The sequence below is a fragment of the Parasteatoda tepidariorum genome, chromosome 9 (assembly GCF_043381705.1).
Source record: "Parasteatoda tepidariorum isolate YZ-2023 chromosome 9, CAS_Ptep_4.0, whole genome shotgun sequence".
Taxonomy (NCBI): domain Eukaryota; kingdom Metazoa; phylum Arthropoda; class Arachnida; order Araneae; family Theridiidae; genus Parasteatoda; species Parasteatoda tepidariorum.
Window position 1 is genome coordinate 60,188,535 of NC_092212.1, and position 27,963 is coordinate 60,216,497.

At 30.4% G+C, this 27,963-nt stretch overlaps 2 protein-coding genes across 5 annotated transcripts in view; one reads left to right on the forward strand and one right to left on the reverse strand.

Moving 5' to 3' along the window:
• Positions 1-4,192: 4,192 nt before the first annotated feature.
• LOC107438080 (protein argonaute-4) lies at positions 4,193-27,023 on the reverse strand. Of its 3 annotated transcripts, none has more exons than XM_071184934.1 (6): positions 26,893-27,023; positions 24,080-24,135; positions 21,389-21,577; positions 15,535-15,600; positions 8,295-10,724; positions 4,193-6,085 (listed from the first exon to the last, which is right to left on the reverse strand). In XM_071184934.1, the coding sequence occupies exons 2-6, from the start codon at positions 24,096-24,098 to the stop codon at positions 5,778-5,780; spliced, it is 3,012 nt and encodes a 1,003-aa protein (XP_071041035.1). In that variant the 5' UTR covers positions 24,099-24,135; positions 26,893-27,023; the 3' UTR covers positions 4,193-5,777. The 3 variants fall into 3 exon arrangements, with proteins under 3 accessions (XP_071041035.1, XP_015905738.2, XP_071041036.1); XM_016050252.4 differs by having other exon boundaries at positions 26,935-26,958; XM_071184935.1 differs by lacking the exon at positions 15,535-15,600.
• LOC107438068 (nucleoprotein TPR) overlaps positions 26,893-27,963 on the forward strand; it is a 98,599-nt gene continuing 97,528 nt past the window's right edge. For both annotated transcript variants that reach the window (XM_043052385.2, XM_043052386.2), the window contains exon 1: positions 26,893-27,388. In XM_043052385.2, coding sequence (XP_042908319.1) covers positions 27,232-27,388 — 157 coding nt within the window. In that variant the 5' untranslated portion in view covers positions 26,893-27,231. The remainder of the gene's footprint in view (positions 27,389-27,963) is intronic.

The following is a 27,963-nucleotide window of genomic DNA, read 5'->3' on the forward strand; positions in this document are numbered from 1 at the left end:
CCAAATATCTTGAAAATTAATTAATAGAACAATTAAATATTTTAAATTCACATATTTTTAAAAAGGAAAATTGCTTTACTCATTATACGGATCTTAGGGGTAATACGGTGAGATTTGGAGTAGAAAATTAAAGCGATGTAAGAGGCTTTAAAAATTTATTCTTGATATTGCAGGATGCTAAAAATTAGATTGTGAAATCCGTTTATTATTTACTTTTAAAGTTTTATTTAACAGCTATAAAATATCAGGTTAATCGGCCAATTTTAAATAGGGTCTACATTGAATGAATGATGTCTTTAAAATATCGGTTAAATCGTATAATTCTATATATGGCCTATATTGGTTGAGTAACGGCTATAAAATATCGGATCAATCGGACAATTTTAAGTAGAGTTTATATTGGCTGAATAACGGCTATAAAACATCGGTTGAGTTGAGCACTGCTATATCGAAACAACATAGGCTGAATAACGGCGATAAAATATCGGGTGAACTTAACAAATCTGCATAGGGCAGATATTGCGAAATAAAGGCAATAAAATATCGGGTGAATTTGACAATTTTATATAGGGTAAACATCGACTGAATAGTGGCAATAAAATAACCGGTCAATTGAACATTTCTAATGAGTCCAATATTGGCCCTTGTTGAGCCAAGATTGGTGAACCCTCGAACATTTGAGTTTTGTGTGAAATGCATTTATCTGTGGCAACAAACTAAAGCCGAAATCTTAAAATCATATCGAATTCTTATAAAAATTTCATAAGGACTTTTCAGCATGACCATTTTTCTATCTGACCATAAATTTACTGTTTAAAATATTTATAAGTAGTGGTGGAAGAGAGTTCTTTTAATTCTAATTCATTAATATATCAGCTTTCCGCAATAGCGGAAATTACTCATGTGAGGAAAATGCATTTTTCTATAATTAAAATTAACAAAGAATTTTTGTAACTTAAATATTAATGTTTTGAAGTTATCGTTATATCGAACGTCTCGAAATATGAATCACGATATATCAAGCTTTCACCGTATTTTAATTTGCAAAAATACAAAAGAACATTTTGGTTTAACGAATAAATATTTGCACCAATGGAAAGTGTATTCAAATTACACTAAACTAATTTTTATATATGCTGCAAAAAAAAACTTACTTTTTTCTTTATTTCAATTGAGTATTTCTATTTTAATGCGATTTTTTAAGTTTTAAAGCATACGAAATTGAATCGTAATAATCGTCAATCTTCTAAAGAAAAAGAATAAACCTTTTAATGTACAAAAAAAGGAAGGAAAAAAAGGGCCATCCTGAATAACTTTTGATCTAATGATCTTCACGGTCTAGGACTCAAATTTCAATGGTTCAAGGGGGTGACATCAAATATGAAAAATAAATAAATAAATAAAATAATAATAATAACAGAATTTTATGAAAGTTACAGACGAAGTTACGAAATCAGACACAAAAACATACTTTCGCTGAATAAACATACTTTTTTCCCCAACGATTGTTGTTGTTGTTCATTTACGTCGCACTAGAGCTGAACAATGGGCTATTGACGACGGTCTGGGAAACATCCCTGGGGATGATCCGAAGACATGCCATCACAATTTTGATCCTCTGCAGAGGGGATGGCACCCCCGCTTCGGTAGCCCGACGACCTGCACGCGAAGTCGAGCACTTTACGGCATACGTGCCAACTTTTAATCCTTTGAAGGATGATTTTCCCCAGTGGTAGTAAAATGAAATTTAAATTACAATTTTAAGCAGAAACATTCGCTGTACTTTGAAGAATCTTATACGGGTTACTACAATAGTACTACATATTGATGTATATGGTTAATTTATTTAAAAATAGTGGTGGATCAAAAATATTATAAAGTAAGTTTATAAATACAAGGAATATATCGAAAGCATACATTTTACTATCACTTTAAATGTGGAAGTAAAATTTTACGCCAAATGCGTAAAAGTTGGCTGGTATGCTTTACGGTAGCACAGTTTAACGAGGACCAATACCGCACATCCTCGGTCCCTACGCAGACTGATCCAAGTTGTCACCCACCCGCACACTGACCGCAGCCAGTGATGCTTGACTTCGGTGATCTGATGGGAACCGTGTCTTAACGATCAGTCCACTGCAGGATTTTTTTCCAACGGATTCGGGTTTCTGACTACCCAAAATATAGGGGGTAGTTGCAATCTGGAATATATGGTACCAATAGTTTGGTCAGGAGAGCTCCCCGTTGTTTGAACTCCTTAATGTTAATTTAATGCATATTTCGCTGTGTCTCGACATCTTTTTAAGCGAATTGAAAATTTTTTGCAGACAATTATAAAATTCGTTTATCCTAAGATAGTTCCACGCAAAATATAAGCTCCAGTAAATATTTATTATTTTGTATTATTACATTAAATAATCTATCTTATTTAATGTAATCTATAATATTATTACATTAATAATCTAATTGCACGGTATAAATTTTTTTAAGCCATTTTAAAGGGCGTAATTTTTCATGGCAAAATACAAAACTTGAGCAAAATCGATCAATAGTTCCAAGTATCTGACTTTTTGGAAATTTTATTTAAGAAAAAAAATTCAACTGCAAATAATAATTTGGGAACTAAAGATACTAACTCAGGAAAATTTTTATATTATTAATAAGCATTTATTTGACATAAAATAATTATAGTTGCATCTATTGATGAATTATCACAAGTGTTATTTTCGAAAACAGAAGTAAATGAAAATATGGAATCTAACTTGATGCTGCTCTCGTAAAACCTGTGACTCAGGGTTAGTTTCTACCTTGAATTCGGGCTTTATTTGATTAATAATAACCATAATTAACACATTATCAACGTAATTTACATTGATCAACTAGCTATAATTTTACGGACAGTGATTGGGCATAATTATCTTTGTTGGATTTATCTATTTTGTTTATGAAAAAACATTTAATGTTTAGGGGACGAAATAAATTACTTTAATTTAAATGAAAGACAACAAATTTCAAAAGTAACAATGAAAAAATACAACTGAAGCTGACGTCGTCAGGGGGTACCAGTTCCGGGTGCCATAAATGCAAAACCTTTTCGATCGAGAGTGCACGACAAACGTCTTAATTAAAAACGTCTCTGTACCCCAAAGGTTTTGCCAAAGTCCAGGAAGAGAATACAAGACAAAAGCATAATTTCAAGACTAATATATAATAAAACACCCAAAAAGCTGGTACCCCGTGAAAGCCGTCAGGTAGGGTGGTATTTTTTCATTGTTTCAATTCCTTTAGGATTTTCAGCTGCATAGCGCGTTTTTTTTACAGAAAGTATTGTTTTTAATTACTTTGAATTCCTTTCTTCTTCTAGAAGCTCTGGTATTTATACAAGGAATACATCAGATCTAGAATTCTAAAGCCAACACCTTTGAACTATTTCATCAGTTGAAAGATGCTACATTTTAAAAGCATAATTTATAACTGAATGTTACGACTCATAGGTCGAGGAAATAGTATTTGATATATTTTTTTAATAAATTTTGTATTGTATCTTGTTATGTTTCAATTGCATTGCGAATTAGTATCTTTAATATTTGCGAGTATACCTTTTTAGATTATTTGCAATTTCCAATAATGTGCTTTTGTTGCCCGTCAGGCCAGATCAATAAATCCGTTGACATTTAGGAAGTCCGAAATTAAAAGGGGAGAGGAATGAATGTCATGTGCTTTTAAAAAAAGTTAATTAAAAATTTTAAAGCACAAAATATAGAAGTAATAAAAATATTTCAATGTATGTAGTTTGTATTTTATTCTATTATGAACTCGATATATAGAACAGCTTTGTTAAAGTCATAACTACAAATTACAGGACATTTTCATGGATAGATCCAGCTTTAAATAAAAATAGAATTTTCTTATAAATGTGATAATAAATTAATCATTTGTTGGATATTTTCTGCAGGAAATATGTTTACCGAGAAAAGTATAGTTATTAACATCTGCTTTCGTTTTGCATTAATCTAAATTTCACAAATTTTTAAGATATCACACCAATCATTTCTAATCTATTAGCAAACATATATTTTTTATAAATGATTAATGCAATAGCTCAATTGTGATAGTGTTTATAAGTATAGTTGAATTGTTATAAATAAATGAGTGGAATTTGTGTAAATAAGTCATAAATATAACTAGAACATGATAATAAAGATAAAAGTTTTATTTATGCTTCATAGCTTTTTATTAACATAAATTTTAGAGTAATATTCACATAACTGAATTATACATAATCACTTTTTTGATACATATTAACAATTCTAGATTTTCACATTAAAAAAGCTAGATAATCAAAAAAAGTACCACAAAAAATAAAATGAATCTAGGCATTTTCGCAGAATGCAAATTACTTTGCTTTTCTTGCATAGCACTGTAACAGAGCTTAAAAAAAAATGTGATGCAGTTTTCACTTCAATAACAGTGCAGTTAAATAAACAATTAAAGAATAAAAAACATATGACTTATTTTTGAAATGTAAGTGCAGTTCTTGTTAAAAAAATAAATAAAAACCAGAGCTTTGTTTTTTCTGTCTTACTTCAAACCAAAATAAAAATATTGACTTACAATCTTTTTCTTAAAGAACATTTGAGAGTAATTGAATACTGATTGTATATTGCACGTAACATTTAGAAAACAGAATATTATTTGAGATATATTACATTCAATAAAACATTTAAATTTTAAGCATTTTTCTAGGGTTTTTAAAAAAGTGCAAGATCGTGAATTTNTGCTATATGTATATTCTGTATTAAAAAAAAACTAAATTAAAAAATTAGATGCTTACAGAAATTTTTTAAAAATTTTAATTGTTCGATAAATACTAAGTTAACAGAGGTTGTTGTTTAAGCAAAACTATGCTGAATGTATTCAATTTTGAAATCCACAAATAGCTTTACAGGTATAAAATGACTAGACATGAGCAAGATGAATATAAGTTCACTATAATAGACACACAATAGTATTGCTTTTGTAGTATTTTTTCTAATGCTTAATTTTTATTTCACTGTTTTGCTAGAGAAAAAACCAACCCCAATAAGTATTTATAGCTGTCAATACATATTTATTTACTATATTTTAAAATCAAATTTGAAATTGAGTTAACTTAAATTTGAAATAAAATCTGAAATTGAGTTAACTCAAGCAAACACAAAAGAATTAGGCAGCAAATGTGAGAAAAGGTCAAGAAGGCATTTTTTAATTGTTATAATCAGATTTATGTGGAGAAAAACTTTGATTACATGGTAGACTTAATGAATTTTGATTAAATATTTGGTATATGATTATATGGATGTTTTGATTACATTCTTATCTCTTCTTGATTAAATGCTGAAATTAATAGCACAAGAACTGAAAATTGCAATAAACCCACTGCTATAATACGAGGAGTCAATTGAACAATATTTTTTTCAAAATCTTGCTAATAAATGTTTTTTTTTAAAAATATTTTTATTTCCTATTCAATTTATTATTTTATACAGTATTTATATAGTACACAAGCACTGGTCATTATTTTATACAAGATTAATACAGTACATAAGCATTGGTCATAACTCTTGAACCCCTTAGAAGCTTTTGCAATATTTAAATGAGATCTAATATACTAGCAAATAATAAAAAAAGGCTTATTCGAAAAATAATTGCTCTGCTCTCCAGTCACATAACCTCAACAAAAATTTTTATACAAAGTTTTCAATTTAAGGCAAGGCTATGTCAACATGAATAGTACCTCAGACGAAGTACATTGTGTTTTTTAGAGTATCTATAACCTTAATGGCATTAATCACAGCATCCGGCAATGGATGAAAAGTAGAAGCTGAATCAGTACTATCCCCACTTGATTCATCCAGCATTGATACAAGGTATTGGCGAGTTCTGAATGCAGCCAAATGAGCATACATGACTGGGGCTGGACTTGATATGCTTTTGGTACAACGCACATAGGTATGACATAGATAATACGTTAATTTGTGTAGGTCATCAGCCGAGAAGTTGTTGTCGTCAGCTAACACTGTGTAGTGGCAAGGTCGACTAGTACCTAAAAAAAATATAGTAAGCAATGAAATAGTATTCATCATCAAAGCAGGATTTGGGGATTAGACACCATCACTTCCCAGACAAACATCAATAATACTGTATGCGTTGCTAAAGATGCTTGAGGTGTCACATAGTATGGTGGAACACAATTCCTTTGAGACTTATGATCTCCGACCTTGTACTTGCAAATTGTTGCTTATTTCATAATTAGCAAAACTTATTAAATGGTAAAAGCTTCAGTGATAACTAGAGCCCGGAATTTTGATGACCTAAAAAATTTCAACTAATGCCCTTAAAAAGTGCAAAAAATGCCCTTAAAAATGCAAAAATTGCGCAAAAAATGCCTTAAATAAAGTAAAAATATTGAATTAAAAAAATGTTTTGCTCTTTAAAATTATTATGAGTCATTTAAAAAATATAAAGCAATGCAATACTTGTTCTACGTTCACTGAAGTTTGAAAAATATGTTTTATATCCTAAAATAACAAAAAAAGGAAAATATATTGACACCAAAATATTTTTCTTTTGTATAGAAACTTTGATGGATATAACACCAAAATATTAGTAGCATAATATTACTAAATATCAGAATTGCATTGGATTATTAAATGTTTTTTGATAATTTGAAATGTAAACGAGCGTCTCTTGTCTGAAAGTAAATTTTCATTCCTGCAGAAGCTTCTTTCAACGTCTATTGATGTTATAGGTGTGTACTTGAAGAGGACGGTCTCACTTACTGACAATTCTTCAATTTGAAAAGATTTTGCTTCACCTGTTAATATCCTATAGATTTTCTTCATTGTTTGATGTTGAATTGTAATAATGAAAATTGATAAAAAATAATAAAAATTGGAAAAAAATTAACAGAAAACTATAAAAAATGCATTAAAATGCAAAATATGCCCCAAAATTTAAAGAAAAATGTCCTATAAATCTAAAAAAATGCTCTAAAAGACAAAAAATGTCCAAAAATGCAAATGTCATCAAAATCCAGGCCTTAGTGATAACTATCTAAAATCGCAATTGGTCAAGTTATTTTGTTGATAAGAACCAAAAGTTTTATGCGCGCAGACTCATGAAAATACCAGAAAATGGAAAAAAGAACCAAAAGTTTTACGCGCGCAGACTCATGAAAATACCAGAAAATGGAAAAAAGAACCAAAAGTTTTATGCGCGCAGACTCATGAAAATACCAGAAAATGGAAAAAGGTCAAGAAACAGAATGCAAAATATTTGATTGATAAAAGTTCACTATTTGTGTATAGAAAATTGCATGATTTGAATCCAAAACGACTTTCTCATTAAACTAATATTTCATGCACTGAAATATAATTACATTTACAGGGACAGGGGTAATTGTGAGCCCCAAGTCAAAATTCCGGAAAATTTCTTAAATAAAAAAAAAAGTTTAAATCGAAAAATTAGAAAAAAATGTAAACAAGGTTTTGTCTTTTTTCTCAATATTTCTAAGTTTACTTAAAATATATTTAAAATTTTACACATACCGGTATACCATTTACGCATGACCTGGTGAAGTAATTGAAATTTACAAATATGTCTTTCTTTCTTGAGTTTATTATAGTAACTATTTACTGATAAAAAATGAATAGTAATCTTGAATATAAGCTTATAAAGTACCATACTCTCCCTTACAGACAAATAAAACAAACTGTGTTTTTAAGTTCCACCTTTGAAAATTTGATTTCAGGAAACTTTTGTGATCAATGATTTTTTTAAACATCTGAAGCTTAGATATCCGGAAACTTCCGGATCACAGTTAGCGAAAAATACGGAATTTTTCCAGAGCACAATCAGCCCTGCAGGGAGATTTAAAAGAATTAAGAAATTACACCATAACTGAAAATGGTTGCAGAGTTCATAAAATATCTTAAAAAAGGATAGCCGTAGCAACCACATCGCTAAGCTACAACAGCGCCACCATATACAAGGCAGTGGATGCTCAGACTTTGAACCAAATGGACCTTTATTTCTCCCTTTCTTAATTAATCTTATGTTTGTTTGTCCGTGTGCTATATGTATATTAATAAAATATTTGGCACTAAGCTTTTCCTCATTTTAAACTCCCCGAGATCTAACTAGGGCCACTACTTACAATTAAATTTAGTTCATTATCTTGAACTTCTTAGCACTAACCTTTAAAGAGTTTATCTTAATTTTTTTAAAAATATCTTAACAGCAATATTAGTTACCTTGTAATCCAAAATGACTGCACAGGAAAAAATCAAAATTCAATGGATGAACAACAGTGTTATCAACTGTCGTACCAGGCGGTATATTTTTCATTCTGCCTACACCATCTCTTGCATCTTGGGGCATGAAACGAGTATGGTGTCTTTTCTGAACAACAACAAAGGTTATTCCAGGTTCGTAGCCAGCTTGGATTTCTTGACAAGCTTCACGGATGGCTGTGACTTCATGTCTCATGACATGCTCAAACTGTCCCTCACTTACACCATCTCTGTAGAAGATGATTTTTTCAGGCTTCTTACCCCGTGTGTTTTTATAGAAGGCAGACAGAAGGTCCTTAACCATTGATTTCAACTCCAATATGATCTCAATTGCCTGCTTCTTTTCATCCACATTAGTCTGAGCTCGTACAGTGACAGCGTAACGAGAGGGATGCGAGTCGAGGCTACCAACAGCTGCAGCAATAGAGGGCTTTATATCCTTTGAAGGACTAGGGTGCGTAACATCTGCACCTATTATAAGAACAGGTCGCCTCAATATTTCAGGTGTTTCCCCAGGGGTTAATGAATTATTTATTCCTCCCATCTTTGCATTGATCTTTTGGCAAAGGTTACTGACTAAAGGAGGATTACATTTCTTGACGACATTATCATCTTTAACACATTGAGTAGTCAATCCAAGCACAGTTTCTGCAGCTTGTTTAATCTCACCGTAGATAGCCTTATTCGCACCTGGAACTGCAATAACAGCTAACTGAGCATTGTACTTCTTTTTCATCTCAGTCAACACTGCTTTAACTGAAACTCTGCGATTGTCGATAATATCAACTAGTTGAGGTCTGCCGATTGAAATACCGGATTCTCCAGCAATATTAACTAACAATTTGGCAAATTTATTCAAGTGCTCATGAGTACAAAATCGTGGACCTCCAAAACTTAAGAAAACCCAGGAATCAATTTCAGCTCCTTTAAAGAACTGTTTGCCACGCATATCCCATGAACCATCATTAGGCACTATTTTAGACTCGTTATAGCGAACACTTGGAGGACCTAAAACTCTGCCTTCAAGTCTTAACGGTTCATTATATACTCTCATTCCAAATTCTTGTAGATACTGATCACGGCTGTAGTCTGCCCTCTTCAGTAAATCTCTTATCTCATCAAAACGTGCTTTGGGAGGTCTAGCAGTGAATTTAATCATTTCTGCATTCTGCCTTTCTTCCAGTTTTTTCTTACAGTGTTGACCTTCAACCATATCACAAACCTCAATGGGCAAATATATTTGCTTTGCTGCAGGATTTACTTGTAAGCAGGGAAGGTGAGGAAAACGAAGTTGCCTATTATACTGCCTTCGGAAATAATTTGCTACAGTCTCTCTTCGATTAACTCCATTTTCAGTGATGTTAAACTCTAATCTATCAGCTCTTTCACGAGTTAAAGTCAAAATGCGATATTTCCGTTTATATGTTAAATGGTTTACTTCAATTCTCATGTTTTTCAACTCTTTTGAAATTCTTCTAATATCAGCATCCCTGAGAGTCGTGTTCTCTAAGCCAGCAATGTTTGTCCTCAAGAATTCTGCAATATAATTAAGAACAGGACCTTTCTGGTAAAAGGTTGTGGCAGTGATATCGAGGTTAACCATAGGTTTCCACTGACCAAGTCTCAAACTTTGATGATAACCAAACCAAATTTCTCTTCCACCACCCAGAGGGTGAATGTCCTGCTCAGCAGGTGGGTAAAAAAATGAGCGACCAACTGGAAAAAACCGCTGACAAGGTCGATGTCTTAAAATAGTTTCAACAGCCATCACGGCTTCTTGATCAATTGAACTTATATGACCTTCAAACAAGGCTTGTAGTGAATCCAAGCTGATTGCACAAGAGGTGCTATCCTTCTTTCTCACAGGCTGAATATTAACCACAAAATCATCAGTTCTCTCATCAGCTGGATTTTCTGGAGGCATTTGAACATTACATTTCAGAGGAGGATTCGGAATATTCAAGGGTCTCTTAGTATATAAATTTTTTCTACCATCATATGCCGCATGCAAGTTTCGAAAATGGGGATCAACTCTAAGCATTAGATCAATTATTTCTCTGTTACGCTTTGTGCTCATGCAGCGATACTTTTTATCATCTTGTAATGCCGGAATTTGCGCTACTTTTTTTGGTTCAGCAGCTCTCCTTTTGCTAACTATATCTACATCATAGTGATATACACTGCCTTGGGGTAAATCAATACTGAAGCAATTGGATATCAATCTGATAACTCTTCCAGGCGGACGCTGTGAAGGTTTGGGTTTTCGGGGTAATGAAGATTGTATTTGCATTTTATATTCCAGATCAATACCAAGTTGTTCTGGGTCAACTCTTCTTTCTGTTCTTACTTCCCTCGCAGGTGGTGGTTCTTCCCGCGGTGGCGGTCGAGTATCTGAGGAGAAAAATAAGAGATTGTCAAATCTAGTTAGTAGTTCCGTAAAAACAAATTAAATAACAGTTTAAAATTAAATAACAGTTTAATCCAAAAACTTAATAATTTTCTTAGTTAATTCCGTATAATATAGCCAAAATACAATATAGGGTTCGAAAACAACAGTTCTCTATCTGTATTGTACCACTGAAATCCAACGAACTACTATGAATAATCAGCTACCTCCTGGACCAGTGAACAATCACTGTGAAGTGGTTACACAATGGTATTTCCAATGAGCTATTTCCAATAAAAAGCAGTTTCAAAAGGGATAACAATCAGTTTTTGACAAGTACTGCATGAGAGTACAGCTCTGTTTACCCAATTAAGTGTTTAGTACAATGGCCACTCCAGTTGAAATTTAATTCCCTGAGATTTCTAGAAAAATTAGATATTTTTTCAAATTTTTTTTTGATTTAAATTATCATAATTTGAACTGTAATTATAAAACTTACATAAGTATATTTATTTGCATCCGTAATACTTTAAACTTAATTTTTTAAGCATTTCAAGTCAACAAGAATTAGTTAACCTAATGTTTTAAGATATTAAGAAAAATGAAACTAGATTTATGTAATTATTAAAAACGAATTTATTTAAGCTGAACTAATAAGAAAAAAAATCAAAGTGCCATAGGATAAGAATTATAAGATATAATCTGCTAAATTAGGTTGAAAATTTACGGTAAAATTACAAGACTGACTAAGAAATACAAAACTGCTAATGCTAACATCCCAAAATCTTCCATACAATCAATATAGGGGTATCTTTGAATTTTCTGATTGAAATTAAACATATGCAACTGTTTAGTAAATGAAATAAATACATATAATTTTAATACAATCATTTAAATTGTATATAAAAGTACAGTTTAATAATATAAGTCTTATAAAATAAATAATAGAAGTCTTACTTAATATTTTATAAATAAATAGTGGTAGAATAAATAGTATTAAAATGGATACTACAATTTATATAGGAATTATAAAAACACAGCAGTATCATAATTTTTTTTTATTTGATTGAATTAACTATATGGCAATATATTTCAATAATAAGAACAATAAAAAGCAGAAAATTATGGTGATTTTAGTTTTTAAACGGAACTAGATTGCCAAATATATGATGAAATTAAAAATTTTTTTTTAAGAGATAACTAATCTTGACTAAAGACTTCTATCTCTTTTAGGAAAACAATGCTAATAAATTACAAATTAAAACATCTGAAAATGGACAGAGGTGGAAAATATGGAGAGAGAAAATTCAAGACATGAAGAAGTCTAATGCATAATAAATATAATGAAACAGGCAACTTAGAAGCTAAGCTGAATTTTCTGACAATAAACATTCTATCAAAAAGTTCAGTTTCTTACAATCATTTGAGACATTGTACAAATACCAAATTTGAGTTCAAAACATTTTAAAAAAGAAAACTTATTTACACAGCTTCAACAATTATTGGATATTTCAAATATAATTATAAAAAGATTTTAGCAAAGATCTTTATTAAAATCATATTTCTCAGGTTTTTCACTGAATTTCAGAAAAAAAAAATTCTGACTTTCCTAGGTATATCAAGTGAATTTCAATGAAAATCAATACCATACTTAAACTAGACTACGAAATTTTTCATCAGAAAAAATTGATTCTTTTATTTGTAATGCCAAATACAGTAAAACCTCCGTTAAGCAGACATTTTAGGGACCAAAAAAATTGTCCGTTTACGGGAAGGGTACCCAAATAATGAAGTTTAACACAATTAATTGTTTTTAGAATATTTTCAAAGATGCAGATATAATTAAATAATTTACAATAAGTACAATTAAATAACTATATAAAAGGATATTTATTTAAACTTTAAGAAAAATAAAAAAGAATATATAAAGAAGTTAGGTATAAATACATAATTCTAGATGTAGCTTTTGATAAATTAATATAATTTTCCTATTAGCATAGATACTCAAGTCAGACATATGATACTGAATAGGAGCTTTCTGTCCTAAGTCCGCTTCAATTATTAGGTTTACATCACCTTACACCTACCTATCATTTGATAAGGAACATGATTAATACCTTCTTGAAAGTTAACCTCCCATGATTCACTGTTCAGTCATGAGGACCTATGGAGTTGATTATTCCCAATTGATCAGCTATCAAGTGTCTGAATAAGTTTCATTTATATGAACACATCAAAGACTATATATTTCTGTTCTCTTTTTTTGCTCCAGCTGTGTTAAATACAGTCTTCAAATTGATAAGAAAATTAAAGAAATTTTCAATGGGGAAGAAGCATCGAGAAAAGTCATTTCAACTTCAGGGGTCTCATAACCTGTGTGGTCCAGATGAAAAGATGCCGCTGTCCGAATTATTTCAGGAGAGAAGTATCATTTTATCTCCTTTTTTTTACAAGGATATAGTAAAGTGACAAGAGAAAGATTGATTCTTTAGTAGTGAAATAGCTTAACAATATTTTTAGTTATGGATAAGGCAAAAAATAAACCTGTTTCAAAAACGGCGAAAAGTTTTTCTCCTTTCATTCATAGAAGATTACCGGGAATTAAAAATGCGTCCATATTGAGAGGAGTCCGTTTTGCAGGAGTGTCCATAACAGGAGGTTTCGCTGTATTAGATTTTCTATGTAAAATTCGGGTTTGAAAAAACCAAGGGAAAATCTGGTTTTATTTGAAAAAAACCTGGGGGAAATTTAGTTTCTTCATTGAGTGCTTATAAACTAAGTTTTACTGTATAAATATTTTTATTAAAAAATGACCTGTGAGAACCCTGATTTCTATATGAAACTAGAATATGCTTTAGAATACATTTTGAAGAAAAACATTTGTTACATTTAGTGCATATATATATATATATATATATATATATGAAGTGCTAAAGAAACTTTTTTTTGACTTTTTATGAGACAATTCTATAGAAAACTTGTTGTTTTCTTTTAAATTATTAATATGTAGCACCTCCCTATAAAATATGATTTCAGTAAATTTAAAATCTACTCTGAATTATAGCATTTTTAATGCACATTTCTTGTTTAATCTATGTAGTAATTTTAAGAAACATTCTTTCTGAAACCTTATAATTAAGGCCTGGATTTTGATAACATTTACATTTTTTTGTCTTTTAGAGCATTTTGTCATTTAGATTAATAGGCAATTTTTTCTAAATTTTTGGGCGTATTTTGCATTTTAAAGCATTTTTTAAGTTTCTTGATAATTTTTTCCAATTTTTATTATTTTTTAGGGCATTTTTATTACTTGAAATGCAAGATGTGTCTTATTTTACATTTCATATTGTAACTCTCAATACCACCTGCATGCCGTTATGTTTTTCCATTATGTTATTGATTGATATAAAATCCTTAAAAGTAATTCTTTGTTACAGCTTTCCCATTTTCATTTAATGTAGATGAACTAGAAAAAGTGAATCACTCTTCCATTTGTCAATTATTTGACAAATCCCTAAATCTATTATGGCCCAATGGTGTACAACACAACTATGTTCTTCCGTTTCTAACTGATGCCGCACTATATATGGTCAAAGCTGGAAAATCAATTAAAGGATTTTATCCAAAACTCGTTCATGTTACTTGTCTTGCACATTCACTTCATCGTGTTGCTGAAGAGATCCATGTAAATTATTCTGATGTAGACAGTCTGGTGTCAAATGTGAAAAAGAATTTTCTGAAAGCCCCATATTGTCAAGAATGTTTCAAAACATTTGCTTTTAGTCTAGATTTGTCCCCTAAACTAGTAATCACACGATGGGGTACCTGGTTGGATGCATGCTTATACTACAGTGAAAATTTTAAGATAGTGAACTCTATTGTCAGTAGTTTTGATTCAGAAGGGACTGCATCAATTAAATTGTGCAAAGCGTGTTAGCCTCTGATAAAATCGAAGGAAACTTAGCATTTATCAAGTCTAACTTTGCTATTGTGTTCTCGACAATTACAAGCTTGGTGAAACAAGAATTGGATGCAATAAATTATATTAACGCAGTGAGTCAAGTGTTGCAAAAAGCAAGGGGAAAAGTGTAGCAGCTAAATTGAACAAAGTTTTCGAGAAGAACATTGGCTTCCAAACAATGAAGAAAATCTTTAGAATATTAATAGGTGAAGCAACATCTTTTCAAACTGAAAAAGAATTGTCCGTAAGTGAGACTGTCTTTTTCAAGTACGCACCAATAACATTAGTAGACGTCGAAAGAAGCTTCTCCAGGTATAAAATTTACTTTCAGGTAAGAGACGCTCGTTTACAATTCAAAATATCAAAAAGCATTTAATAATCCATTGTAATTCTGATATTTAGTAGTATTATGAGATGGAAGTTGTTATATTCATTTAAGTTTCTATACAAATTGAAAATGTTTTGGAGTCAAAATATTTTCCTTCTTTCTTGTTATATTAGGATATAAAACATATTTTTCAAACTTTAATGAACATAGAACAAGTATTGCATCTCTTTATATTTTTTGAAATGACTCATAATAATTTTAAAGAATTAAACATTGTTTTAATTCAATATTTTTACTTTATTTAAGTCATGTCATAGGGCATTTTTAGCGCAATTTTCGCATTTTTAGCACTTTTTAAGGACATTAGTTGAGATTTTTTAGATCAAAATCCGAGCTCTACTTATAATCCTTTTAGAAGAAAATAGTCTTTTATAAATCAGCATATTAAAGAAAAAATAAAATAGACCTTCATCTAAGTTTCATAATTTCGTTACATATATAATGTTTAAAAAAAAAATCAAATTACCAGGTGGTGGTCTTGTTTGTTCTGGTCTGCCAGGAGCTTGTCTTTGTTGATCATCAGGACCTCGCACTATACATATATAAAAAAAGTTTAAAATTTTTACAAAAAATGAATCTAATTACATTTATGCACTAGGGTTCAAAGATAAAAAACAATTTGGTCTATTAAGGGACCGGACCCTTCACAAAATAAGACGCCAGTAACAAAATTAATATGACAAAAATGAAAACTTTTCTTTTGAAACAAAACATTCTTTTGTTATTTACTGTAATATGAAGGTGTTGCATTTCTGTATATAAGAAAAAGTATAAAAAACAGACCCCTTTAATTTTGGGAATTGGAAAAAAGCTGTTTAACCTTCTTTAAAGAAGCTAATTATCCTTTTTCTTAAAAATGCAAAAGCTAAAACTCACTATGTTTCATAATATAGGGTGAAACATCTTAAAAAAAAAAACTAATAACTTTAAAAAACCCACATTTAAAATGATTCCAGATTTAACAAGCAAAATAGAATGTTTCGTGTGGCAAAATGTCATAAATGTATCAGAATGTACTCCTTTAGTGAGAATTTTTTTTTACTACGCAGGGAATATTTTTTTCGTAGAATGGGATAATATCAGACTTTAAGTAGACATATTTCTCAATATGTTATGGTGCCATTTAGTTATGACATTTCTTAAAAAGTTATCAAGAACAGAGGTCCAACCAACAGAGAAAGACAAAATATCAGCCAGTGTGGACTGTTAGTCCATTGTCTTATGTTTATTTTTTAAACTAATTACGAACATAGATTCGGTAAATTAAGCATTTTTCCTTAACCAGAGTACTTTGGTGTTTGCGGGACCTGCTGTATTTATTTTTAGAACCCTTTCCTTTTACTCAAAAAAGTCACTTTCTCCTATAATAAATAAATTACATAGTTATTTTTAATTGTCAGGACAACCTTACAAATTCAGAAAAACACTTAACTATAAACCAGATAGCACTGTAAAGGAAATACACTGTGTAAATTGTGCATTTTAGTTTTGAATAACTGATTTTATGACAGGAGAATAATAAAGGGGGGATACTTAATTTTTAGAATAGGATATCCATTATGCCATGTTTTCTTCACTATTATAATTAGATTAAAAAATATTTTTTTTTATACAAGGAAAAATCTTTTTAAAAAAAGGTTCAATATGATCTGCTCAGCTTAAGAGCAGGTTGTGTCCCACTAAGAGTATGTAATCTTAAGTCATCTGCTTTCTAAAAGACGTTATTTTATCTTTCTTTGCACTGACACAGGAATTATGCATGTTTCACACTGTTAATATAGTTTTTTATGTAATCACCTTTACCAGAATGCAAAAAATTTAAATCAATAGTACATTTTGAACAAAATACATATTTATCACCGTTTTGAGGACTTTAAAGATGAATGAAAATATTTTAAAATATGATTTGTTATTAGTTTGATAGTATTTCTTTTTCTTCTTTTAGTCATTTATAATAAAACAAATTCAAATACTCCATGGGCAAGTTTTTTTTATAGCATGGGATCCAGGGTTGGCAAGGTTTAGGACAGAATGGATTAATCCACTGTTTAAACCGTCCTGTCCAAAACCCCTTTGTCCAAAACTGAACTCAAATTATGTCACAATTTTATCTGAACAATATTTAAGAGGTAAAATTAACATAGAACTAATAACATATTGATAGTTAAATCTACTACAGAATATTTGTTTTTAAAAGAATAATGTTTTACTAATATTGTTCGACTCTTCAATTTAAACATTAAACAAAGGAAGATTTATCAGTAATCAAGTTCAATTGGTCCTCTCATTCAATAGTACATAACTGAAGTTTGACCTTGCCATACAGGTTAAGCTATTAGGGACTAAGTGCTTGGTTAGTTATAAACAGGTTTGTTATCTACAGTACTATTCAAGAATACTTTTATTTCATTCATGTTCAATTCTTTTAGCATAGTGTCAGTAACTGAAACTGATGTCATGCCCTTCAAAACTGTTAATACATTTTTCAGTTATTTTGTATTTCCAATTTAAACAAATATATTTAAAAACAATTTTTAAAAAAAATAGATTTCTTTTTTATCATCCTGTGATGCAGAAATTATAAAATTTAAAAAAAAATAATATTAAGGTTAATTTTTAAACAAATTCAGTATTTTTTAAAAAAAATTTATTGTTTTCTAATATTGCTTTTTGTTGTTGTTGTTGCAACAACAATAATCTAATATTGCATTATTTATCCTTATGCAAAAACATTATTTATCAGTATTAAAAACATATTTATATTTAAAGGATTAGGTGTTCACTTTTGTTGTTCAATGAATTATGGAGCTTCAAAAATTATAAACCTTTTCCTATTATATTACATTCTTTTGATAAGTTAAAGTAAATTGTATAAAAAATTTTAAATATCTATTGATACATGTAATTATTATGTGTACAATGGTTACACCTATAGAATTTTTACCTTTTACCAAAGTTCAAGGTTTTGGACAGTTTAAGACAGTAAAACCCATGTGTCCTGTCCAAAACCCCAACCCTAATGGTAGGGGTGCACAACCTGCGGCCCGCGGGCCAAATGCGGCCCTTCGACTACTGAAGTGCGGCCCGCGAGAGCTTCTAAACACAATTAAAAAAATGGCAATTTTTAATCGTGCTTTAAGTCATCACGTTTTGACACAATCAATTTTAACAGATTCTTTAGTAAATGTATGTTTAATGTGCTTTCTTTAAGCCGATTTTATCGTAAATATAAATGATTTTTTTTCAACAGTTATTTCCGCTTTCCTACGTGATTTCGAAAATCCCGAATTTTTATTACGACGCGAGTTTCAGATCGCCCATTTGGTGCACTTTACTTGTGACAATTTCAACTTAAATCTAAGTGATTTTTTATATGTTTTCTTTTTTTTTTGAAATTCTTTCCTTTTTTCAACAATTTTTTTCGGCAGTTATTGCTATGCGTTCCCACGTATCATAAAAAATTCCAATTATTCTATTACAACATGCAAATTTTAAATCGTGCATTTGACACACTTTATTCGTGCTGAGTTCGGCATAAGTAGAAGCAATTTCCCCCCCAATTATTTCTATACTTTTCCACATGATTTTAACGATCCCGTTATTTATCTATGATGTTATTATGACACGTGATTGTTAATCGAGCAATTAAATAATCACTTTTTGATACGGTATTTCGGTGCAGTTTTATCGTAAATCCAAGTTATTTTTCCTTCGTTTTTTCCCCGCAGCGAATATGACTTGGTCGAATGTGGTAAGGAATTGTGATTTGGTCAAAAACCAAATATTCGGCAAAGAAAGGGAAAAAAAATCGACTGAACGCCGTACACTTGGGGCCAAATAGCAAAATCTTTTAGCAGCATAGCAACACTGAAACTAAAATTTCAATGTTCAGAATAATATTTCATGGAAAAGCGTATTCATAAATTAACTATAAAAAATAAAACTAATCAAGAACGTTTTTGAAAAAGTCGAAAAGCGAAACAGAGAACATAAAAATCAATCTTAACTTTTGAAATAAAATTTTAAAGCTGAACATCTCAGTTTTCCAATTACCAGAAAAAAGAATTAAGTCAACAGAAATGCAATTAAAAATTACTGCGTTATAATAAAAACGTCTAAAAAAAAGTTTTTTTTATTTAAAGAAAATAAAATGTTAGAAAAAACGTTCTTAATTTTTTAGGGCCAAATACTCGTTACATCCCTAGTTTAAATGCAATGTTATTGCAACTTGAGAAATTCATAAAATGGCGGAAAACGTGAATTTGTAAACTGCTCCCTGTTTGTAGTTTAGATTTCAATTTTTTGTTGCAATAACCCTTTTTCAATAAAAAAAAGGAAAATTTTTACGATATAAAAAAATCTAATAATTAATAAAATGAAATAATAAAGTACATTACAAAATAAGCGTTGAATTTTATTTTCCTACACTATCACAGTTTTGTTTTTATTTTAGGCTTTTGTTTAAAACCTATAAATTTTCTTCAATTAAAATATTTAATTTTAATTTATATTACTTAATTATGACTAAATTTTTTCCTACTTTCATTCTGTGAGCATTGCAGTTTTTTTTATATATATTAGAATTTACGAGGCGTATCCAGAAAATAAGGTTCCCTATTTTTTTTTAAAAAAAGTAAGTACATATTTTTTGGCAACAAGTACAGCAATGTTTCAGCTATTTTTCAACATAGCATTGAGACACTTGTCGTATCATGGGTTCAACTTTTGTATCCCTCTGTCGTAGAACTCTGCCGCCTGTGAATGTAACCACGTTGTGAAACAGTAAGCGCCGACCGTTACTGTGAAACACTGCGGAAATTACAACGTGCCATTCAAAACAAGAGGTGTGGAATGTTTACTGCAGTTGTGCTCCTCCATGACAATGCTCTTTCACATACAGCTCGACGCACAGCAACTGTTTTGACGAAATTTGGCTCGGAGCTGTTTGATCATCCACCCTGCAGCCCTGATCTTGCTCCCAGCAATTTTCATGTTTTCTTGCACCTCAAGAAATTCCTGTCCTCCGGTGAGCGTTTTGGCAACGACAAAGAGCTAAAGACGTCTGTCACACGCTGGTTCCATTTACAGGCGGTAGAGTTCTACGACAGAGGGATACAAAAGTTGATCCCACGATACGACAAGTGTCTCAATTCTGGTGGTGGCTATGTTGAAAAATAGCTGAAACATTGCTGTACTTGTTGCCAATAAATATGTTCCTGAAAGTATAACTTCTTTAAAAAAAATAGGGGAACTTGCTTTCTGGATGCGCCTCGTAATTCTAAAATGAATTTTCGTATTGCATGATATGATAAAAAAAAAAAACATTTCTTTTCTTCAATGTTTACTTATTTCGATAAATCTATTGTTCATGTGATAAAAATAGCAATTTTTTTTGTAAAAAAAAAAGGATAAGTTTTTTTATTTTTGAATGAATTCTAAAAATGGAACACCTTTAATTTTTTACAAATATATTAATAAGTTTATTGATAAAAAAATAGAACGCTAATGTTTAAACAAACATTACTACATTTGTCATTAACATATCTCAATACATGTGCGGCCCTTCGTTAGCTAACCTGCTGTGCAAGTGGCCCTTCACTCAAAAAGGTTGTGCACCCCTACTAATGGGATCACAAACAAAACAACTCTCAGCACCGCTAGATTCCGAATCATTACTTTACCTTCATAATTTTAAACTAAAAAGGAGAAAAAATAAAACCACAATAAAAAAGGTAGGCAGAGCTGCTTCAAAGTCACGTTTAACTAGATTAGGTTTTGTGTTCTGAATATTGCGTATCAAATCATTGCATATTTTGAGTTTATTGCATTGTTTTTGAACATAACTTTTACGAAAGCAGTTTAAAAATATTGGACCTGATCCGTCTGATTTAGATCCAACGAAATATCATTTTTCCTGTTATATGAATTTTTTATTTTAAAATATTCCCCAAACAAAGAGATATTTCTATAAATGTTGAAAAAATTAGGCGAATTTGAATAAATCCAGGAAAGCTGGAAATGACGCAGTTTCTTGAAAATTCCAGCAAGGTTGGCAGCAATGAAACATACATATATGATTATGTAATGAAATTCAGATTCTACAAAAAGAAAAATCTATCGTTGCCCTCATGCTTAACTATATATTTCTTTAGTTCCACTTAGATCAATATTTAAAATGTGTTACATTCATTAAAATGATAATTAATATTTAAGAATTTTTTAATATTCAATTCAACTATTCAATTTTATATATTCAAAACTTTCAATTTTATAAAGCAGGTTTGAGCTGTCACATTAATTAACTTGTTAATCCTACTTACTTTGAGGTCTTTGTTGTTCTTGTCTTGGGGCATCCTGTCTAGCAGGACCTTGCCCTTGTCTGGGATCAAATCCTGGTGGTCCTCCTCTGGCATCAAAACCAGGTGGCCCTTGTCTGGGAGGTCCCTGTCTAGGACCTTGACCTGGAGGATGTTGTTCCTGTTCTTGTCTACCTGCTCCTCTTCCACGGCCTATAGGATATAAGTTGCTCAATGAAACATGATAAGAAAGGACAACAATTATTAGAATATTTAGTAGCCCCGCCATTGCAAACTAGTGTAGAGTTTAGCAACGCTAATAAAATAGCAAGTTAAGTTCACATGAAATGAAAAAGCCCACAGAAACTTCTAAGCCAATCTAATTTTCAATGCAATATTTAATGAAACTTTTAAGTTATCAGGCTTTCGGAGACAAACTTTCCTAGCACTAATATTTTTCTGCAAGATGGTTTATTTATAACAATCACTAATTAAAGAAACAGAAATGAGATTACAGAAGTATAAAATAAAAATGTATAAAAAAATGTTGAATTGTAAATGCAATATTTTTTAAATTCTATTATAGACGACAGTCTCACATTTTATAGGCAGAAAAACAAAAATTATTTCCTTTTTCAAATTTCGTAAATCATTAAAAAAATTGAATTTGTAAATAAATTAAATTTGTGGCAGTAATAAAATTTGACGAAGAAATCACATTAATAGGACTTTTTACAAAAGAGATACTCTGAGTGTTTCGTTTCGAGAACTTTATTTATTTTTAGTACTAAGTATAGAAAAAACAATGAAAATTTTAACTAACTTTCCTAAATATAATTTTAAAAAATAAGCAGTGAAAGGTTCAGTATAATGCAATCTAGTTTAGCAAATTTTGCTTTTCCATTTGTTTTCTTGAATATAAAATTGCAAGGCATGTGCAAGTTTTAAAACTTAACATAGGTGAAAACTATTTAAAATAATGTATTGAAAAAAAAGGTACTTTTCCATTATGCCGGCAGGCGATAAAGGCGCCAATAATGATGCAAATAATTCCAAACGAATATCGCAGCTGGCAACCTTTTGTCTCCACATTTTCAAAGTAAATCACTACCATTTTTTTTATTATTGGTCACGTTTTTTTCATAATACGAAAAATTAAACCAAAAAGCAATGAGAATTTGGGATTTGCCCTAAACAAAGACATCGCTTTCGATGAAATCGTAACTTGTGATAAGAATCTTGAAATGAAATTGTATATCGGAAATGAAATTCACAGGTGCTACAACCTTTCATCTTGTCCCTGTATGTCGTATCCATAACGACACATGGTTTCAGTAATCGAAAATGAAACTTTTGAAGCATGTGCGGTTTATTAATTGCTGCAGCGACGGATTAACTTCCGTTAGACGGTGTAAAAAGCAGTTGGAACTCCGTCACAGAACAGTTGTAGACTGGAATAACTTCATGCTCGAGTGAATTCTTTTCTTAAACATGAACACCGGAAAGTAGGAGGATCTGGCACGATCGCCGAAGTTTATGAAAGTTTGGTTACGAAGCGAAAAAACAATGCGGGATGGATTCTACCACAACAATATATCTTCAGTGGAGTCTGCCAGGAAACGAACCTTGTGGAGGAGCCAAACCGTTTTCAAGGCAATTAAGGAATATATCAAAAAAGAAACTTTAATATATTCCGATTCATGGAAATCATACCACAATAGTAAGTTGGAAGATGAAAGCTTTAAACATTTCAAAGTGAACCATAAATATAACTTTGTTGATCCGGAAACTGGAATGCACACGCAAAAAATAGAGAGACTGTTGGGCAGAGCAAAATGGCGAAACACAGAGTAACGGCACACCATCATCTCGAAAGTGAAATTGAGGAATTTAATTGGGGAAAGCAAACGGAATCCCCATTTGAAAAATTTTTCAAGCGATATTAAAATGTTTATGCTTCTGAAGTATTAAAAAAAAAAAAAATTTACCATTTATTAACTGTTTTTTTATGTGTAAGCTGTGTGCCATAGCCAATAAAGTCTGCTTTATGTGAATTGTTCCGGCGACTGTGTGCTGTCACCAAAAAGTCTGGTTGGCGAGATTTGCTCCGGTATAATGGAAAAGCATAAAAAAAATATGATTTTGGATTGCTTTTTATTAAATATATTCAAATAACAAAAAAAAAAAAAAAAAAAAAAAAACATTTTGACCAACAGAGGACCGAATATCGTTCATAGTAACTTCATATATTTCAAGTATTATATAAAATGACATTTAGTAGCGAAAATCCAGAAGTGGCTTAACTGAGATAGGGCACTTTTTTTTAAATGGGTCAATTACTTAGTTTTTCTTTTTTTTCCAAGGAGGAGAAGCGAGTTACTCCTTATACATTACCAGATGTTAGATAAAGAGTTTCTTAATATAAATGTTTGGTTCTCATTGGTTTTTCTTTTTGCTCAGTCATGGTAAAAAATCAAGGTTGGTTTATTTAGTTGGGACACATAAAATTTATGTTTAATATATATACTATCAAATATCACATAATAAACAAAACAGAATTTTATTTGGAATAATTGACCACAAGACTAGCCAATATCACTACAGCCCAGAGAAAAAGAATAGAAAACATTTCACCTTTCTGTCAATATTAAAATTGAAAAATACAAGTATGAAAATATAAAAGAAAAACTGATAAAAATGTTCAGACTAACTTACCTCTGCCTTTTGGAGGCATAACTAAATCAAAGTTTTCAAAACACTTCTAGCCAAAANTAGTTTTTTAATTATTTCAATTTATCTAAATTTTTTCTGATAAATTGATTCTGATTTTCGAATTCTGTTTTCCTTCTTAAGTAATCAGTTTTGCATTTTCTAATTTTAAACGTTTTAAAGTATTGTATTTTCTGCAAAGAGATTACAAGGTTAACCGACAAAAAGAATTTAGTGTTATATAAACAATGATGTTTATATAACAATCACCACCAACAATTGCTTTCAATATGTCGGTCTAAACACTTTGGCATGCGGCCCTTCATTGGTCAATCTGCTGTGCATGTGGCCCTTCACTGAAAAAGGTTGTGCATCCCTAACATAGGAGGTATCAGCTGGTGTCACTAATAATTAGGATTGGGTATTTGATGTTAAAAGCTGTTTTTAACATGCTGTCAAAAACCTAAGACAAGTAACTTTTGTTTCATTGGGAACATTTTATAAGATACTAAATTCTGCATAATAAATTATGATTTAATTATATATCATGAATGAAGAAAAAATTTAGCCACAATTATTTAAAATATTAACTGGTTTTTCTAAACACATAGTAATTTCTTCAGATTTTTCAACAAAAAATATGCATATTTTAAGAACTCACTTTTTTTAATCAGTTTTCAAAAAAAAAAAAAAAAAAAAATTCATAATTAGGGTTTGTGCAGCAATAAAAATTATTTTTTTCCTATTGTTTAAAGTTCTTAATTCATAAACATAAAATCAATAAAATTCAAAACTATTTAAATTTTTTTTACATAATCACTATAAAATAACTAGTTTCGGTTAAATATTGCAAAGAATATTGTGAAAATCACGCATTTTTTGTAAATTAGAAGGATAATCAACCCCGCAAAGAAAAAAATCTTTTTTAAAAAGGGTAGAAAATCAAGTACTTTTTACAAACCCTGAATAAAAAAAGCACCTTTCAGGCTTTTAAAAAACGCTAAGCACTCTCTGTAATATATATATTTATTAAGATCAATATTATTTGTTACATTATAATTATTCAGTTTCTACTCAGTTAATATACAACAGTCGTTGGAGAGAGGAATCAATTTTTGGTTTACAACTACCTATGTTCAAATATGTAACCTTGTAATTTTTAAACCTAAAAACCTAATCCAGAAGACATGGGAACTCCTAGATCAAGTATAGGAAAAAATTTGCCTCAGTGGAGGACCTTTTCTGTGAAACTGGTATATGCTTTAAATGGTGAGGAAAACCACAAAAATTTTTGACAGCTTGACTGACGGCAAGGGGACCTGAACCTATGATCAGTTCACAACTGAGAACATTTTACGTCAGCACTGCAGTCAGCGTGACCTGGTACAGAATTTGACTGGGATTCCAACAAAGAAGCTAATTTAAACAAAGGGAAGATTTTCTTATCATGATCCACGGCAGAATAATTGCCAAGTCTTGGCAACTTCCAGGCAGCTGTCCGCGAGAAACTATAAAAAAACATTAATGAAAGGGACCAGCTCAAAAGGTATAAATAGTAGACACCCCTGGGCAAACATCTACATGTTTTCATCTCTTAAAAAATTTACAAGTTTAAAACTTATTTGGCACTTTGGCGATTGTAGTTGGTGCGACAGATTGTGATACAGAAATATCCCAGATTAAAAATATTTTATACCTTTTATGAACATCAACAAAGCTAAATTTTTTCCTTATCTTTAACATATTTAAACCATAATGACTTTTTAAATATTATATTCATTTAAAAAATTGCCAAAATAAATCGTGACGAACGATTTTTAAATCATAAGGAAATGTGAAATTTTCCAAAAAATACGAATTGCAATGTTTCATATTTAAATCATGCGAATATTCATCATGATATATAAATTTCGCGATTAAATATATCATAATCAGTATTTTAACTACATGTATAAGTACTTAAAATGATTATGTTGCATAGAGATTTCTAAATTAGTGTATCAATAGGGTTGAAATTTAATGAGCATAGGATTTGGAATTCCCCTTCCCTTTGGATAACTCATTATAACAGGTGGTTAAGAAAATAACCTTTTTCTTAATAAATATAATGGCAGTGTTTTTAATGAATGTCAGCTGACTTTTGCAAAAAAGGGCAAGGAGGGTGCATTTATAAGGATCAAAGGGCAGACAGCACTTCTAATAATGTGTAGGGAGAACACAGGTGTTATGTAGAAATTATTAAGTGCATTGTTTTAAGAGTCACCAATTAATTTCGTAATTCAGATAAAATTCAAAATAATTAAGTATTAATTTTTGCATTGTAGAAACAAAATTAACCTTTATACTAAAGTATAACTTTTTATTGATAAGACCTTTTTTTGGATTAAATTTATTTATTGAGCTTTGAAAATTATGTAGTGCTTTCGGTTTAGCTAGGACATTCAGTAAATGCCCCTATGGACCTGCGAGTTGGGAGAAACACGAGTGACAACCTCAAAGAGTTGATACACTGTTGCTAATTAGCACTTTTTTACGATTAAACATTTAGTGAAGTCAAATTACGTTTATTTAATTTCATTGATTTGGACGAGCATTAGAAGTACCGGTTACCAAGTAGCAACATTGAAATTTAAGCATAAAAAAAAAAAACTTGCTATAAAGCATGTTTCATAGCAACAGCTGACCAGCTCTATAGTAAGAATTCCAAGTACAGATAAGAGCCTTAACTCAGAATGATTTACTAACCACTGAAGCATTTTGAAACTATAACGTTTGATAATTATTTAATAAAAAATATTCTGTATAACAACTATACTTACATTTGGTACTAGAATATTTAAAGCTAAATTTTAATTACTAACTTCAGAACTCTTGAATTGATCAACGTTGCCTTTCAGGAGTTGTAATAAGTTTCAGTTTAGGTTTACATTTTGGTAAATTTCCCTTGTTATTAATGTTCGTCGCTTTCATTGGTTGAATTTTTCACGTGGAAAAAAAAAGTAACGATTATTTAAATTGTAATCGTTAAAGTCAGATTTTTCGAGGTTTTCTTCATTGTAAGTTACAAGTTAGCTTAATGTCAAAACTTTGCTACATTTTCCCCATTCCATACCATTTTAACTGCAGTTGTGATTACAATATTTTATTTCTCTCCGGCAATGGAGGTTTGCGCGAAATTAGAAAATTTCTTTACCGAAGAAGAATTATTGAATATTCCTCAATCTACTAAGGATAAAATTACAGGACAGTTCTCAAGTTATGAAAATATTATTTCAAAGCTGCGAGAAGAGAATGCCGAATCTGTTGCAATTTTAGGTAGGCTATAAAATAGTCAGTTTAAAGTTGCCACTGCATTCTATGTTTCGAATAGGATTACAATAATAATTTGCTTTGGAGTAGTCTCAATTTGTTTATAGGGTCTTGCCATAGAAAAAGTTAAATTGTTAAGTTTGCCATAATTCAATACACAATATGAGACAACGCAATAACATGATTAACGCCTTGAAATTAAGTCACTCAGTTTCTTTGCATGTTTTTTAGAAATTCAATAACTTACTACTGTTAAATAGATTTTTATAACAATGGCAATTTCTTTAAAGTGATGTTAATCTCTACCAGATGCTATTGTTATAAAATCTGTTTAACAATGAAAGTAGTATGTTATTGAATTTATGGAAACTATGTAAATAGGCAGTTGCTTAATTACAAAGTGTTAGCCTACTTAGAATTGTATTTCACTCATTATAATTCACTGTCAATAATTTAATTAAAATTATGTTTGGAAGAATTTTGATTTTATACAATGTTTGATGTTACATACTGGCTTTTTGATAATTAAAGTTTCTAAGTTTAACTTTTTCATTAGGTATGCTCACATATTTTCATTATTC

What these genes read in the sequence shown, in the direction of transcription:
- LOC107438080 (XM_071184934.1), bottom strand. An exon ending in AGAACAACAAAGACCTCAAA is followed by an intron (nt 15,601 to 21,388) that starts GTAAGTAGGATT and finishes ATATATGTATAG; the next exon opens with TGCGAGGTCCTGATGATCAA. An exon ending in CAGTCATTTTGGATTACAAG is followed by an intron (nt 6,086 to 8,294) that starts GTAACTAATATT and finishes TATTTTTTTTAG; the next exon opens with GTACTAGTCGACCTTGCCAC.